The 17,187-nt window shown below is 38.5% G+C and overlaps 1 protein-coding gene across 4 annotated transcripts in view; it reads left to right on the forward strand.

Moving 5' to 3' along the window:
* The window catches only part of cdkal1 (CDK5 regulatory subunit associated protein 1-like 1), a 600,364-nt gene that overhangs the window by 558,925 nt on the left and 24,252 nt on the right, over window positions 1-17,187 (forward strand). For all 4 annotated transcript variants that reach the window (XM_062063405.1, XM_062063406.1, XM_062063403.1 and 1 more), the window contains one exon: window positions 1,190-1,354. In XM_062063405.1, the coding sequence (XP_061919389.1) occupies window positions 1,190-1,354 (165 nt within the window). The remainder of the gene's footprint in view (window positions 1-1,189; window positions 1,355-17,187) is intronic.

The following is a 17,187-nucleotide window of genomic DNA, read 5'->3' on the forward strand; positions in this document are numbered from 1 at the left end:
TATCTCACAAATGGCTTCTTGGTTTCACATCAAGGATATTTTATGCGTGAATGTTCATCAAGTGGCTTCACATATGACTTGTATTGAGACTCCTCCCACCCCCACCAAAAACTGCTGGACTCTTGAAAGAGGTTCCGCAGCCTCCGTAGCAGAACCTCCAGGTTCTGTAACAGCTTCTTCCCTAAGGCCATAAGACTCTTGAACGCATCATAATAATCCCCTCAATTCCCCCCAAAAACGGATTAACTGGCTGGAATATAAAGACAATATAACATACATCCATAAACGCGGATGCATAAGCAAAAGTGCAATATATTTATCTGTACAGTAATCTATTTATTTATATCTGCACCTTGTTTCTCTTTTATCCTACACTACAACGAGCTAATGCAGCAAACTTTCGTTCTTATCTGTACTGTAAAGTTCAAATTTGAATGACAACAAAAGGAAGTCTAAGTCTCTATTCCCTGACTTGTAAACGATCGCGGTCTGGCATTGTCTGCAAACTGTCTTTGCATGCCCGTCACATTTTGTCCTTTGATTTTTTTTTTGTTAACCGCAAAACCAAAATGTGTTCGCACTTCTGATTTTGACTTTTCCTGCTTATAAAACAACGCGCAAATTAAATGGTAAATGGGTTATACTTGTATAGCGCTTTTCTACCTTCGAGGTACTCAAAGCGCTTTGACACTATTTCCACATTCACCCATTCACACACACATTCACACACATATTCACACACTGATGGCGGGAGCTACCATGTAAGGCCCTAACCACGACCCATCAGGAGCAAGAGTGAAGTGTCTTGCTCAAGGACACAAAGGACGTGACGAGGTTGGTAGAAGGTGGGGATTGAACCAGGAGCCCTCAGTTTGCTGGCACAGCCACTCTCCCAACTGCGCCACGGCGTCCCATAAATAATACGAATAAATCAAGATAAGACCAGAATTATTTCAAAAAGTTCAATAAATTCCAGTGCTTGGACAAGCATTTGGTCATGGCACGAATGCTTCAGTGTAAACGCGAGTCAGCGAGGGCCAGGAGAGGGAAGGGAAAGCACACACAAGTCCAGCCCGGTACAAATGTCATTCTGTGAATTACACCCCTAACTTTTGAAATTAATAGCCAGAGGTTACCGTAGAGTCTCGTCCAACCACTGATAGATTTTTCTTCTTTTCTTATTCGCCAGGTACTCGTGCCCAAGAGGTTGGAGTTCAAGGGGAAAATGATTGAAGTCGACATCTACGAGGCAGGAAAACACTTCCTGAAAGGGGCACCAGTAGAAGACAGTAAACCTTTCACTCCCTCCATCGCTGCACCATTTCAAAAAGGAGAAGTGTCGGGACTGATGCAGGTAAACACTTTCACACGATACTAGTTTTCATTTTACTACTGTAGTCTTCCATAAACACTTTTCTCCCAACCTGCGCATATTGTTTTAACTTTAACAGTCACTTTTATTCAGTATAATGTGCAGGTTCGTAAAACAGCCTGCTGCATTAAAGGTAGTTATGAGTAAATCGAGGCAGTTATACAACACATTCTACTGTGCTGCCAGCAAACAAAACAAATTGTGTGTGCATGTTTATGTCCAACTTTGGAACAAGAGCAGTGCACTAATACGTCATAAGCTGATAAGGTACGATTGGATAAACTGGTCCCCACACACATGCACAGACTCGCATAGACACGCACAAACACCATGTTAATGTATCTGTTTCAGTGCATGTTATTTTTCAATGTGACTAGCCATAGCTTATAGCTCAGGACATTGAGCCACACAGTCGAATATGATACACTTTCTAATTTCACACTCCATCAACCTTTACTGCCAGACAGCCAGAGAAGGAAGGGAGAAAAAAAAAAGGGGCTAAGAAAGGAGGCAGGGCGATCAAGGGAAGACAAGTCAAAGGAAAAAAAGAAGTGAATGGCAGAGCGGACGAGTAAGAAGGGATGCACGTTAAGCTGAGCGATACGTCACTCTACGATGAAAAGTTCATTGGTAAAAACCTTTTAAAGTTGCCTCTTACAGTCTAAAGCCCATCCAGTGCACACGCGTTCTTCTTCACTAAATTCATCCGCGTATATACCTTCTTTCAACATACATCCTCACAAAACACTAACGTTGTTCAGTGACTGAATAGAATTAAGTGCCCATTCTTTACACTCTAACATGAAGCTTGTGGAGGAATAATACTTTACAAACACTTCTACCTTTGCTGAAAACATGTTGTAATACTAGTGTGGTGTGACCTGCCTTGAGATTCGCACATGTACACTATTCCAAACATTCTCTTAAGTATTTCAGAAATCAGAGACTGCAGAACATCTTGGTTGATGAAGACATTTCTCCTTTAATCTAATTAGCTTCTTCAGGAGTAATCACAACATGAAAATATACGGATGTATTGCTTGTTAGTATTTATGTACAAGTGCCTTGAAAAACTTGCACTGTGAAACATCGTCGTCCATTAAAATGAATTGTGCCCGCCAAAAACCGCACAATTGTAACATGTAACATGCTTTTAAAAAAGTAAACATTTAGATAAGAAATTGAAAACATTAGATTAGAATGTACTACTAACAACTACAGTAGTATTATGAAGTAATGTAATAATAATGTATTGCATTTACCTTAGATCTTGGGTGTCAAACTTGTTTTCATTGAAGGCCACATCACAGTTGTATCTGCCCTCAGAGGGCCGTTTGTAACAGCGAAAACTATATGAATTTGCCTATGAATTTGATTATTATATATATATATATTATGTACAATTAACTTAGTCGCGGAAATGTTACTGTTTTACAACATATTACGGTAAATGGAAAAACTACTACTGTTTTTTTTTTTTTAACAACTGAGCTGAGAGTTTTTACCGTGAAAAAAACTGTCCCTGTTTTTTCATTTTCAATAATACACTGTAAAAACAACAAAACAGCTTCGCAGTATGACCAGGTGTTTTGGTCGAATCTTACAGGGTTAACTGTGACATCTACTACGCCATCTAACTGTGGGGAGTCTCATAACCCAAATTTTGGCCCGCAAACCTAAAGCATAACAATTAGCAACAATTAGCCGCAAGACAGCTTGTATCCTGAAAAGCTCACAAGCAGGGGCACTGTATCTTTAAAGCGCTCCAAAGTACACAACCTGGAACATGGACACCATACACTGCAAAAAGTCAGTGTTCAAAAACAAGAAAAAAAAATACAAAAATTAGGGGTATTTTATTTGAAATAAGCACAATTATCTGCCAATAGAACAAGAAAATTCGGCTTGTCAAGACTTTCCAAAACAAGTAAAATGAGCTAACCTCAATGAACCCAAAAATACCTTAAAATAAGTATATTCTCACTAAAAACAAGTGCACTTTTCTTGGTAGAAAAAAAAGAGACCTTTTTGCGCAATATGTTATAATGATAAATAAATGGGTTATACTTGTATAGCGCTTTTCTACCTTCAAGGTACTCTAAGCGCTTTGACAGTATTTCCACATTCACCCATTCACACACACATTCACACACTGATGGCGGGAGCTGCCATGCAAGGCGCTAGTGTTGAAAAATATTCTTAAATTGAGTAAATGCTCGTGCCATTATCTTGACATAATGATATGCGCTCGGCATCATGATTTTTTTTTTCATGCTTGAAGTAAGAAATTATTACTTTAAAAAAGTAGTTTTATACTTGTGAGTGTTGATGACACAGCTTTGCAACAGTTGATATTCTAGTTTCAAGCATGTTTTACTCAGTATAGGTCATAAAATCTCAGCAACAAGCTGTAATATCTTACTGAGATAATTTAGGACCAAAACCCTTAAAACAAGTAAAACACTCTAACATAAAATCTGTTTAGTGAGAAAAATTATCTTATCAGACAGAAAATAAGCAAATCTCACCCTTATTTGAGATATTTAATCTTACTTAGATTTCAGTTTTTGCAGTGTAGATAGTGGTTCCGCTGATCCTACACGTTCAATGAAAACCGTTTCTTATAAAAACCGAACCAATTTTTCCAATAAAGATTAACGTAATTACAGTTAATCCTTTCCAAACACTCAAAATTACTAATACACATTTTATTGTGGTATGTGCAGAAAACAGTGTGAATATATACTACTAATTAAATGGATACATGAACAATTATCATCAATGTATGCCACCACTGTAGTCTGTTTCCAGTTCTTTCTTGAATGTGTTTCTCATCTTCTTTATCAAGGAGCTGGAACTCACAACTTTCTTTGACCCTCATGGTGGCTTGTTTTGCAGATGTAAGCAATAAAAAAAAGTACATAGACCAAGCCACTAACACATGGGATTTTTTGTCTGGGTACTTAATTCCGCAGAATGATACACGGGCAAATCAGTTTGTTACGCACGGTGTTTGACTGTACGATTACCAAGACCGTATCCAAATACCAGGGCAATATTATGGCTAAAATTTTGGTTGAAAAACACACATTACAAAAAGTGGGGCTGCATTTTATTTCCAATCAAACTTGTGTGTGACTTTAAGCAACACTCATTAAAGAAAAAAACAAAAAGCTGTGTTTTTAAAGATACCAGTTTATAGTTGTATATACTTGTGTATAGTTCCTGTCTAAAGTCTGCATTTAAATAAATGTTTGATAACTAGTAGGAAACTAAGTAGAACATTCAGTTATTAGTCAATGTTATACACGTTATACATGTGAAATAATATAATTAATAATTTCTGAATTATGATTATTTGTTTATGTAAGTAACAAGAAGAAATTCCTCAAATATCAGTTCACTTTTACACTTAAACTTATTTATTTGATATGTATACACAACATACTCACTACAACTAAGAGTACATGCACATAGTATTGCATCCAAGTACTTTGCCCATGAAGAGAAACAGACACCTTTGTGAATTTGTCTTTGTGTTTTTTTGTTTTTTCAAAAATAACAGCACTTGTACATCCAAATTAACCTTTTATTTTTTTTAATGATATTCAAAAACAATATGGGACAAGTAGTGAATAAAGCCTGAAATAATATAGTCATCAAAATATCGTAATTATAATTGTGATATTTAATATAAAAAGTAGATTTATATATGCCATACTTGTGTTGTATCTTGATGCGCGAAGAGTCGCTTTAGCATGTCACAGCATGTTGACATTGAACAAATTATTGAAGTAAATGATCTTCAGCCAACAGAATCCCTTTTGACCTGCACTGTCGCCCCCCATGACATCACAGTGGCACCGGAGCACGTCAGTAATAGTTAAATGACCTAATGGTTCGGAAACTCAACACTATCTACACTTACAGATGCACACACACACTGACAACGGACCAAATCGGGATTCACTCCAATTATATCTCATGCTTGTGCACTCACACACACTTTATATGTTCACATTCTGTTGGCTCGCCTATACATATTTGAAGACCATCTATTATCAATCAGTCTCTGCGTGAGTCCACCACACACTGAGGTGTGTGTGTGCGTGTGCGTGCATGCGTAAGTGTGTGACAGGAGTGAGTGATTACACTTTCAACCCCATGTCTTGCAAGCGTGTCTAAAATTACAGGCTGTTGGCAGTGAGCAGAAGACAAACACAAGAAAAAAGGGGGGAGTGATGGTGTGATGCATCATAGGTGCATGGTAGTTTGCTCGATGATAGCACTGACTGATTGGAAAGGCAGATCATCTTTCATGTCTACCCGCTCAAACTAGAACAAAGTGACACATCTGTCATTTTGAAGCGGCAAAATGAAAGAAATGATTGCGCACCAAGCAGCTTTCATACGGATGTTGAATGCGGACAGAGCAAATAAGATCTGCACGATGAAAGTGGATGTCTAAACATAGGAGGATTCGATACATACAACACCACTACAGGAGAGGTAGAGTATGTGGCCAGTCCAATTAGGGGTGTCCCAGACTTTTTCACTTCCGATACGATACCTATTTTGGAGCCTTGAATATTGGCCGATACTGATCCGAATTATTCTTTTACTATTTTGTAGTGTGGAATGTTAGAACATGTTTGATAATATTAGTATAAATAATAACAATGGTTTGTATGAAAACACTAACTTATTATTAACCATATTAACTAGGGGGTGTAACGGTACACAAACATTTCGGTTCGGTACGTACCTCGGTTTAGAGGTCACGGTTCAGTTCATTTTCGGTACAATAAGAAAACAAAATATACATTTTTTGGTTATTTATTTACCAAATTTGCAAAATCTTCCACCAAAAATATTTTTCATAGTGGAATATTTGATGTGAAGTAATCGGAACCTTGGATAGGTCAATAATTCATAATAACATTGATTTTGATTCAATATTATGTTTTGAGCAATGACAGTTTAAAAGAAGAAAAAAAACAGCTTTGTTTTATTAGTCAACATTGCAACTTTTTCTAAATTACATTTAAACTTTAAGCTTTTTTATTTCACTTTTGTTATGTTTGTGTTTATTTTAATAGTATTTTTAGAATGTGCCGTGGGCCTTTAAAACATTAGCTGTGGGCCGCAAATGGCCTCCTGGGCACACTTTTGACACCCCTGCTATAGATAATAAAAAATAAAATCTGATAAATCTATGAATAAAAAGCAGAGCCTGGCGACGCATGCACGTTTATCATAACTCTCTCGCTCTCTCTGTCTCTGCCCCTCCCTCATGAATGCTGCTGCGCGCACAATTTGTTTTGTTTTTAACCCCTTCTTACCCCTGAACGTACATTGAAAATACACGCAACCCTAACTCAAAATACCAGACATTTGAGGCATTTAAGAAACTCCGCCCTGACAGCTCCGCAAAAGAGGACATGTCCGGTGAAAAGAGGACGTATGGTCAGTCTATCGTAGCCCGTTAGCTGCTAGCATGCCGTGTGTTGTGCCTCGGTGTGCATTGTTTACACAACGTGCGTTACGCTACTTAATATGTCCATGTGGAAACTCGTTCGGTACACCTCCGAACCGAACCGAAACCCCCGTACCGAAACAGTTCAATACAAATACACCCCTAATATTAACCATTTCTTACTTATTAGTACCTCTTCTTGTGCATTTTGTGTATCTGCAAAAGTCCCGGACATTTGAAATCAACTAGAATGCGTGGCGTATAAAACAATCTTGCCTTCCTTTATACTTCCTCCAAATGAGCCGTTTGGAATTTGCACAACTTGTGACATTGTTCAGCATGTGATATCAGCGAATATCTCCATATAAGGTAGAGGTTTACCCGAGAAGCTTTGCCAAAGTCCACCCTTGGTGCCCCGTTCTATGGACTGGACTCACACTATTAACTAGATCCACTCGACATCCATTGCACCGGTTGCCCAGGGGGGTCCCCACATCTGCGGTCCCCTCCAAGGTTTCTCATTGTATCCCATTGGGTTGAGTTTTTTTCTTGCCCTGATGTGGGATCTGAACCAAGGATGTTTTTGTGGCTTGTGCAGCCCTTTGAGACAATCGTGATTAAGGGCTATATAAATAAACTTTGATTGATTGATTGATTGATTGTAGTCAGTTCCTTCTTTTTCTCTGTCCTTGTGTTGTGGGGCAGACTGGCTTGTACATGCACATGCATCCTCCGCTGTTGCTATTTGTAATGCAAATTAGCGTATAGTTTGAAATTATATTCGTCAGTACACTCCAAGCGCTAAAACTACAAAATGGCTGACGGGGAGATGACGCAGTCGAGGTGGAGACACGTAAATAAGACTGCTAACAAAACGATGGTCAGAAAGTGGTTTAAAGATGGGCTGTAAAATCTAATCTAAGTTAAATCTACGCAAACAGTTTACCAGAGAACCATCACTACATGTTATATAGACCACAAGGAAGTGTTTTAATTATAGAAAAAAATATATGTATAATATGACCCAATTAAGTTGAAGTGGAGTAGTAATTGTTTTTTGGTGACACCCAATGGTCTTCACAATAATTCATGAAGTTAAGATAGTGATGCAATAAGATGATGATGCAGACACGTTTGTTACTGGATACTTTCTAATACGCTTCTGCCTTTGAGAATTTGTATCTATAAGTAATATGTAACTATAAATCATTGATACTTGTTTTAATTGAAAAATATGGTGTTTTTGATGGCAACATTGTAAATCAAAGGGATTGTTTGCAACATTTACACAGATGTCTAGAGGGTGCTAACTTTTCAATGTATATTAAGCGATATATCCCGCCCTCTTACGGCTTTTAGGACGTAATGGCGTCACTACGCCCGTACGTAACACGTGCACACACATTAGCTTTGGCTGTTGTTAGCTAATAATAGCCATTTGGATAGTTAGCATTTGCTGTTTTTAAATGTATATTCTATCATGACAACAACATGACTTCAAATTGTTTGTTGCTTCTCTTTGACTGCTTTTGTATGCGTGCGCCCGCTCGTTGCTCCTACGTGTTGACCAAATAGGGTGAGTGACAGTTCATTAACACCAATCATTTTACTCGGGCCGGTAAACAATTGCAATTGTGAAAAATACAGTTTTAACACACAGCCACCAGTATAAATGAAACAATCTCACGCGGTGAGTAAAAGGGCTTAGAGTGAATGAAAAGATATTCCAGAGCAGGAGAGCAGTGTTGTGATATCACCGTCACGTCTGTACACCAGTTGCTGTTGATGAAGAAGCAGACTCCACCGCCTCTTTTTTTGCCAGAAAGACCCGCGTCTTGGTCCGCGCGGAGAAGATGAAAGCCCTCCAGTTAAACTGCGCTGTCCGGGACACTTGCGCTCAGCCACGTCTCCGTCAAGCACAAAACACAAGATGAGGAAAATTCCTTGTTTCTTCTCATCAGCAACGCTAGCTCGTCCATCTTGTTGGCAAGTGAGCGGACGTTAGAGAGAAAGATGCCAGGTAAGGGCGTGTGTAATCCCCGTCTGCGTAGACGGACAAGGGCGCCCGCTCGCTTTCCTCTTCGGTGCGGTTTCCCTCTTTTGATCAAATAATGGACAAAATCCGCAGTTAACGCTAAGATGACTGGTAATAATCCGTTGGGGTGATGGATCTGATGTTCAGTAGCTCTTTGCGGGTGTAAGAGCACGCGGACACACTATTTACGCACAAAAACAAACAAAACTGAGCGCACAAGAGCACCGAGGCAGCCGTCATCGGTGCCATGACGCCATAAACGACGTTACTAAAATATAAGAAAATACCAACCTTGTGTACTTACTGGAGGACATATAGCTTTGAAATAGCTGTCCAGCTTTGCACAAGTAAACGCACTACTGGAATGCTTGTATTGGAGCGCTTATTTCAGATATTTTACTTGCAAACCCATATAATCCCATGCTGTTCTCACTGATATTGTACTGATACCTGATATCGGATCTGGGAACCCCTTGTGAGCGTGAAAGAAGAACATTTAAACATGTGATACAGTACATATAGGAAGCCACCCTTTTGCGGGCTAAACCAACTTGATGGGCCATATTTGGCCCTCAGGTCCCACTTTGTGCACCCTTGGTCTGGTACAATTACCGACTCTAAAACAGGAGTGCACACACTTTTTCAGCATGAAAGCTTCTTATAACCAATCAAAATTATATACCCACTACTATAAAGATGAAAAAAATAATATTCCTTCATAACAGGGTTTCTACAGGTATCAGCAAATTTAATTTAATGCTTTTTAAAGTCACTTTTAATGCCACTTAAAAAAATGTAATGCCAATGTCCAGCAGCATATGGTTATTATATTATGTATATTAAAAAAGCTTACAATTGTCTATATACACACAACTGTAAGCATTTGACAATGATAATCTTGAATAGTTGAAACGTTTACATTAACTGTTACTATCTAGTGAATAAGAATTGGCCGCAAGACTGTTTTATCTGAGAATTTATATGTATTTTTCTGACTTTGTGCATGGCCGTAGACAATAGCCAATTAAAAGGTTCCGCCTGTCAATCATCACCCTGTACCTTCAATCAAAATTATTAATGTGGAACTGCACTTAAGCCCTCTAAATAAAAATCTAATTATGAATTGCTTGATCAATGTAATACACCCACAAGTCATTTTTTAAATGTTATCTCTTTAAAACATGCTGTAAAAATGCGTATCCTCAGAAAATATGCCTTATGATAGCCACAAACTGGAGGATATGTTTTTTAATCAGAATTTTTTTTTTTTAATAATTAAAATGTTTAATGGAATAATAAATGAACATCATACTAGGAATGCAAATGATACATGTGTTTGGAAATGGATGATTGATTGAAAAAGTTTTGAAAAATACATGATATTTGGAAAAATGCCAATAAGCCCTTTAGATCAGGGCTCGCCAATCGCGATCGACCAGTCTATCTTTGGGACCGTACCGTAAAATATTAGAAAAAATATATATGTGTGTATTAAATGGGCATCATTGACACTCCCACCAAGACATTGACCAACAGACCCGCCAGCACAGGCAGGCATTTTAACCCCTGAACACACCCGCACGCCTCTGCCTCGCTCTCTATTCAGCCTCACATTCGTCGCTAAGCAACAAAAATGGGCTGGATGGTCAAGTCGCCAGAAGAAAGCCATTTCTGCGCAAATGTCACAAAGTATCCCGCTTACATTACGCTAAACAGCACAGAGACAAGCCTCAAAACTTCTGGAACAAAGTAATTTGGAGTGATGGCTTTCTTCTGGCGACTCGACCATCCAGCCCATTTTTCTTCAAGTGCCTCCTTATTGTGCATCTTGAAACAGCCACACCACTATTTTTCAGAGAGTCCTGTATTTCAGCTGAAGTTATTTGTGGATTTTTCTTTGCATCTCGAACAATTTTCCTGGCAGTTGTGGCTGAAATCTTTGCTTGTCTACCTAAATCCCTCATTTTCCACTTCTTAATCAGCGTTTGAACACTGCTGATTGGCATTCTCAATTCCTTGGATATCTTTTTATACCCCTTTCCTGTTTTATGCAGTTCAATTACCTTTTTCTCGCAGATCCTTTGACAATTCTTTTGCCTTCCCCATGACTCAGAATCCAGAAACATCTGTGCAGCACTGGATGAAAGATGCAATGGTCTGTCAGAAGCCCAGAAACTCACTGACCTTTTATACACACACATTAATTACAAATAAGCATGTCACAGGTGAGGATTGGAACCTTGATTAGCTATTAAAACCTGTTTGTGTCAACTTCTGTGCATGTTATAAGCTCAAAGTCACTGGGGTATGTAAACTTTTGATCAGGGTCATTTGGGTACTTTCTTTTGTCATTTTGATTTAAAAAGAGTAAACAATTGTTTGCCAATAAATAGCTTCACACAACCATTAAGCATGAGTGGAAGAAAGGTTTCTGTGTTATCATTCATATTCTCTGAAGAATGGCCAAGAAACCATAAATTCTCCCACGGTATGTAAACTTATGAGCACAACTGTATATATATATATATATATATATATATATATATATATATATATATATATATATATATATATATATATATATATATATATATATATATATATATATATATTGTGGTACCTGATTCTCACCAAGACACCGGTTTGGTTTGGCAGCAAGCCGAAAAGGGCATTTATTGCACAAGTCTTTTAGGAAGGGCAGGGTGTGGAAGTAGCAAACTTAAAGTGTCCGTTAATAAACATAAATATCTCCCGTCTGGGGCTCTCAGTCCTTCACACAGCACACTTCTTTGAAAGGTCATAGGTCATTGCCTACAAAACAAGAGAAACACAACATAAGTCAAACATTTCACCAGTAATGTCTTTAGTGGGGAAATAGTGGATGTCTCACTCACCGCCTGATGCACCTGCCTTGACACAGAGGAGAGCCAGACCTGAATGAGGCAGAGTTAAGAAGGGTTTGTGGCTGGGCCCCACCTGGCCGCACAGCTGGTGGCACTTCAGGCTGATTGAGTAGGTACAGGGGAATGTACCGCCCCTCGATGATGCGGCCAAGGCTGGGGCGTTGTCTTCTGTGTTCCACTCTGCCTCCATTCCCTGGCTCCTACCCTGTGAGGTGCCTACCTGTCAGGCGGGGCTTGAGTGAGACTCCACAATATATATATATATATATATATATATATATATATATATATATACATATACATATATATATATATATATATATATATATATATATATATATATATATATATATATATATATATATATATATATATATATATATATATATATATGTATATATATATATATGTATGTATATATATATATATATATATATATATGTATATATATATATATATATATGTATATATATATGTATATATATATATATATATATATATATATATATATATATATATATATATATATATATATATATATATATATACATATACATATATATATATGTATATATATATATATATATATATGACAAATCTGGTCTTTTGCGTTGTCAGCTTGTGCAATTAACTGAACGGGATGCTGAGGCCACCGAATAAAGTGCACCGTACGGGGATCTTGCTTATTTAAATTGGCGTGCAAGTTCGCCCACGGTATACATCAAAAGTAGTGGTGTTGCTCCTGCTCTACTGTCTTTCATAGTAACAGTAATTAAGTAGAATATGAGTCATTTCGAAATATAGCATCGGCCTACTTACTTTTGCGTAGAAGTCCTGATGATGAGCCTGCACATGGCACTTCAAGTTGGTTATATTTTTACTGGAGAAAATTGAGCCACATGGTTCACGCGGCTGGTTGTCTACCGTGGCAAATGTGAAGCGTGCGTCCACATGTCTTCTCTTCTCTTTTTTCCAGGTGTAGAATAAATTTTGTATTAAAGTGTGTAACAGTACAGTCTTGTTTTCCCTGTGCAAAATCAAAACACTGTGGCCTTTACAAAAACAGTAGTTCTGACTTGGATCCCCTCCGTGGCTTATCTCCGCCCTTTTCTCACATGCTTGATTGATTGATTGATTGATTGACATGCAACGGTGATGGGATAGATTCCTAACTTGTCCCATCTGCCTAAAGACGAAATTAAATATGATTGGATTTCGTCTCTGTCAACAATTTTGTCACATTTTTGTTTGTTGACTAAATTGTCAATTTCATCATTGTTTTAGTCAACTTGCATTTGTTTTGAATAGTTATTGTCCTTTTTAAGTCAGTGAAAAGTTGTTGACAATAACTAAGACAACATTTTTTAGTCAACAAAATGAACACTTTTTCTTCAGCTGATCTCAGACAAAAAACTGTAATCATTGTCTGTGCCCCACAGAAGCAAAGAGAACAACTTATGACTCACCCTGAGACCCTCTCTGTGAAACCTAACAATCAGGTCAGAAATCTATGGGTAATAATGGACTCAAACTTGAATATTTAACAGCACCATTAAGTAAATAACGTCAGCAGCTTTTTACCACCTAAAATTAAAGACAAGAGTACCACACCACATAAGTGAAAACAACCTCAAATGTTCTCATATTGCCATCAACTATCTTCACAAAGGATTTAAGAAAATTCCTCGCATTTTATTCTCTGACCACACTTAAATTGAGCAAGTTTCTGTTTGCGTTCGGTGTCATGATCCGTTGCCCAGGTCATGGCTTGATTTATGTTTTGTGACTTTTTTCCTATGTTAGTCTGTTCCCGTGCCCGACCCGCTTTCCTTTCGTTTACTTTTGGTGCGCCGTGGCCACCTGCGTCTGCTTTCTCGTCAGCCACGAATGTGGCCGTTCCGCGGGCGACTGCCTCGCCAGTTGCGACGGCGCGCCACCTGACTCGTCCCCGGTGGCTTCGGAGACTCTTGGCCTGGCGGCCCACTGCCAAGTCCTCCCTCTGCCCTGCCGTGACTTTGGACTTGTTCTGTTTTTTCTACCTTGGGACGTCTGGTATCCATCCCTTAAGGGGGGTTACTGTCATGATCCGTTACTCGGGTCATGGCTTGATTTATGTTTTGTGGCTTTTTTCCTATGTTAGTCTGTTTCCGTGCCCTAACCGCTTTCCTTACGTTTACTTTTGGTTTCCATGGACACTAATTCTCCACACCTATCCTTGTTTTAGTAATAAGTGTTCCCCACCAGCTGTTTGGTTAATCACTCCCCTTTATATGTTCTCGTCACCCAGCACAAGTCGCTGGGTCAATGCTCGCTCTTTGCGACATTAAGTGTTTTCCCCTATTATAGACTCTCGCTGTTCCCCTTTGGTGACTCTTTGGTTTTTGGCTCCATGCTTGTTGAGCGTCCGAGTTTTTGTATTTTTGTCCTGCTACAAGGAATTAAAAGACAGACTCCTACCTGCGCACAGCTCCAGCTTGTCTTTCTGCTTCGGAGGAAACACAACCATAGCAGCCATGAGTTCCAAACGTAACATTAGGTACATATCGGACAATAATTTAGGGACTCACCTCTTTTTACAGCTTCTAGTCCAGAATACTGCAAAAATGTTCCAATTATTCCAGTTTTACATCAACTATAACGTGTGTTTTTATTGAAGGTAAAATTGCTAAGCAGAAATCACATTTGGCAACATAATTGCAAGAATGATTGTTATAAGATGTACGCATTAAAAAGTGTTTTGCTTGAAGACCAAGGTTTCAGAGCAACGAGAGCACCTGAAGATTTTGCTTTCTTTTGTTCTCCGTCGCTCTCTCATAAGCATTTGTCAACCCTTCATTCACAGAAACCACACTTTCTTGTGGAAAGGGGGAAGGACAGTAATGAGTCTTTTAGTGGGACACAATAGCAGAGAAAGCACTCAACAGCACGGTAAAGGAAGAAAATGAGAACGTATCTTCACCAGTCCTCAGCCTCAGATGAAATTAAATGATAGAAGGGAAGGGAGGGACAAAAAAGAAGCCAGAATGAAAGAGAGAGCAAGGTAGACTGAGAGATCAGGAGACTGCAAAAGCAGCCTGAGTGCCACCCAATAATAATCAGCTCTTTTCACAGCATACTTTCTCAAGGAGACCCAGAGAATGGATGTGGGAGAACAGCTCTGCCTCCCTCACGAGGCAGCAAATTGACAGTTTGTATGAAAGACAGAATAAAAAAGAAGAGTGCTAGGAAGGAAGAGAAGAAGCAATAGTGAACTATGTTTTTTTTTCCTTGATAACTAACCAATCAAAATGAAATACTACATATTCCAAAGTATTATCTTTTACTGGCCTTTCCTTTTGCAAATAACTTCAGAAGTACTCTTATTAATCCCTATTTCTGTCGTTTTGCAATTTTCTCTGTTGATTTGTATCTATTTAAATGTACTCATCTGTATTGCTTTTTGGCTCTGTACCCTTATGACGTGTCCCCTTTAGTTACATTTCCTCTTACATTTATTTTGTTTTATCTCACACTCAACTGTTTGTCATTTGTTGGATGTGTTTTATTTTTGGGGGTCAATAAATTAGTATCAAGAAGGAACTATCCAGAGACAGTTGTGGTCTAAATGTTTACATACACTTGTGAAGGACATAATGTCATGGCTGTCTTGAGTTTCCAATCATTTCTACAACTCTTATTTTTTTGTGATAGAGTGATTGGAGAACATACTTGTTTGTCACAAAAAACATTCATGAAGTTTGGTTCTTTTATTATGGGTCTACTCAGGCCTGGCCCTAACCAATCTTGCGCCCTAGGCAAGATTTTAGGTGGCGCCCCCCCCCCCCCCCCCCCACATCGGCAGTGAAGTATTTATACTCACAAGAAACCGAATAGCTTTGTCTTTGACCTTTTTTTTACTTAAAAAAAGCAAATTAACAATCAGAATAGTTAGCAAGATAAAAAAATATGAATAAATAAATTAATACAAAAAATAAAAAATGAATATATGAAATACAATATTTTTTACATACATAAACACAAAATAAAACGGGTCAACAAGTTGCATAAAATAAATTAAAAATACAATATAAATAAGGCACTGCACAAAACAAGATATCAAACCAGTATGACTTTAACAACTATATTACAAAAAAGGGGATCCTACAGAGTTCTCTATTTGTGCTTTTTAATATTCCATTAACTAGAATGACTTACAAATTACTGTACACCAGGGAGTACTGTAATTACCTAACGTTACATTATTATTTTCCATAACAATTTAGCCCCCTCCACAATATTAACCCGACGTTAAAACAGAACTAGCTATTTATTGATTAGCAATTGCCGAATCATGCAACATTAGCTTAATGCTAAAAAGCCAGGTTACTATCACATTCTGTAACAGACAAATAATTTCATGTAGGCTAACGTTACCTACCTGCTACCTCTGTCTTTTTCTCGTTTCCCCTCCTCTTCTTTTCACTTTTTTTTCCCTGGGCACCTGACAGTTTTGGCCGTTTTGACATCTTGTGTTGTTTTTTGATGTGGTGACGTCCAAAAAGAGTCATGATACGGGAAGGGAGGGGGCGCACCGTGCGGGGGGTGGGGGGGCGTAATGTTGTAACAAATAATATTTATATTAAATAGGCTTTACTTTGCATTTTAATTAACGTGGGATTATTTTTTGTATTTAGAAATAATAATACCGGTACCAACTTTTTTTTTTTCTCCAACATTTGTGGCACTGGCGTGGCGCCCCCTGATGGGCGGCGCCCTTAGCATTTGCCTATACGGCCTATGCCACAGGCCGGCCCTGGGTCTACTGAAATTGAGCTGTTTGGCCACAGTACCCAGCAATATGTATGGAGGAGAAAAGGTGAGGCCTTTAATCCCAGGAACACCACACCTACCGTCAAGCATGGTGGTGGTAGTATTATGCTCTGGGCCTGTTTTGCTGCCAATGGAACTGGTGCTTTACAGAGAGTAAATGGCACAATGAAAAGGGAGGATTACCTCCAAATTCTTCAGGACAACCTAAAATCATCATCAGCCCGAAGTTTGGGTCTTGGGCGCAGTTGGGTGTTCCAATGGGACAATGACCCCAAACACATGTCAAAAGTGGTAAAGGAATGGTTGAATCAGGCTAGAATTAAGGTTTTAGAATGGCCTTCCCAAAGTCCTGACTTAAACGTGTGGACAATGCTGAAGAAACAAGTCCATGTCAGAAAACCCACACATTTAGCTGAACTGCAGAGGAGTGGTCAAAAATTCAACCAGAAGCTTTCCAAAAGCTTGTGGACGGCTACCAAAAGCGCCTTATTGCAGTGAAACTTGCCAAGGGACATGTAACCAAATATTAACATTGCTGTATGTATACTTTTGACCCAGCAGATTTGGTCACATTTTCAGTAGATCCATAATA

Source organism: Entelurus aequoreus, linkage group LG11, assembly GCF_033978785.1.
Source record: "Entelurus aequoreus isolate RoL-2023_Sb linkage group LG11, RoL_Eaeq_v1.1, whole genome shotgun sequence".
Classification (NCBI taxonomy): domain Eukaryota; kingdom Metazoa; phylum Chordata; class Actinopteri; order Syngnathiformes; family Syngnathidae; genus Entelurus; species Entelurus aequoreus.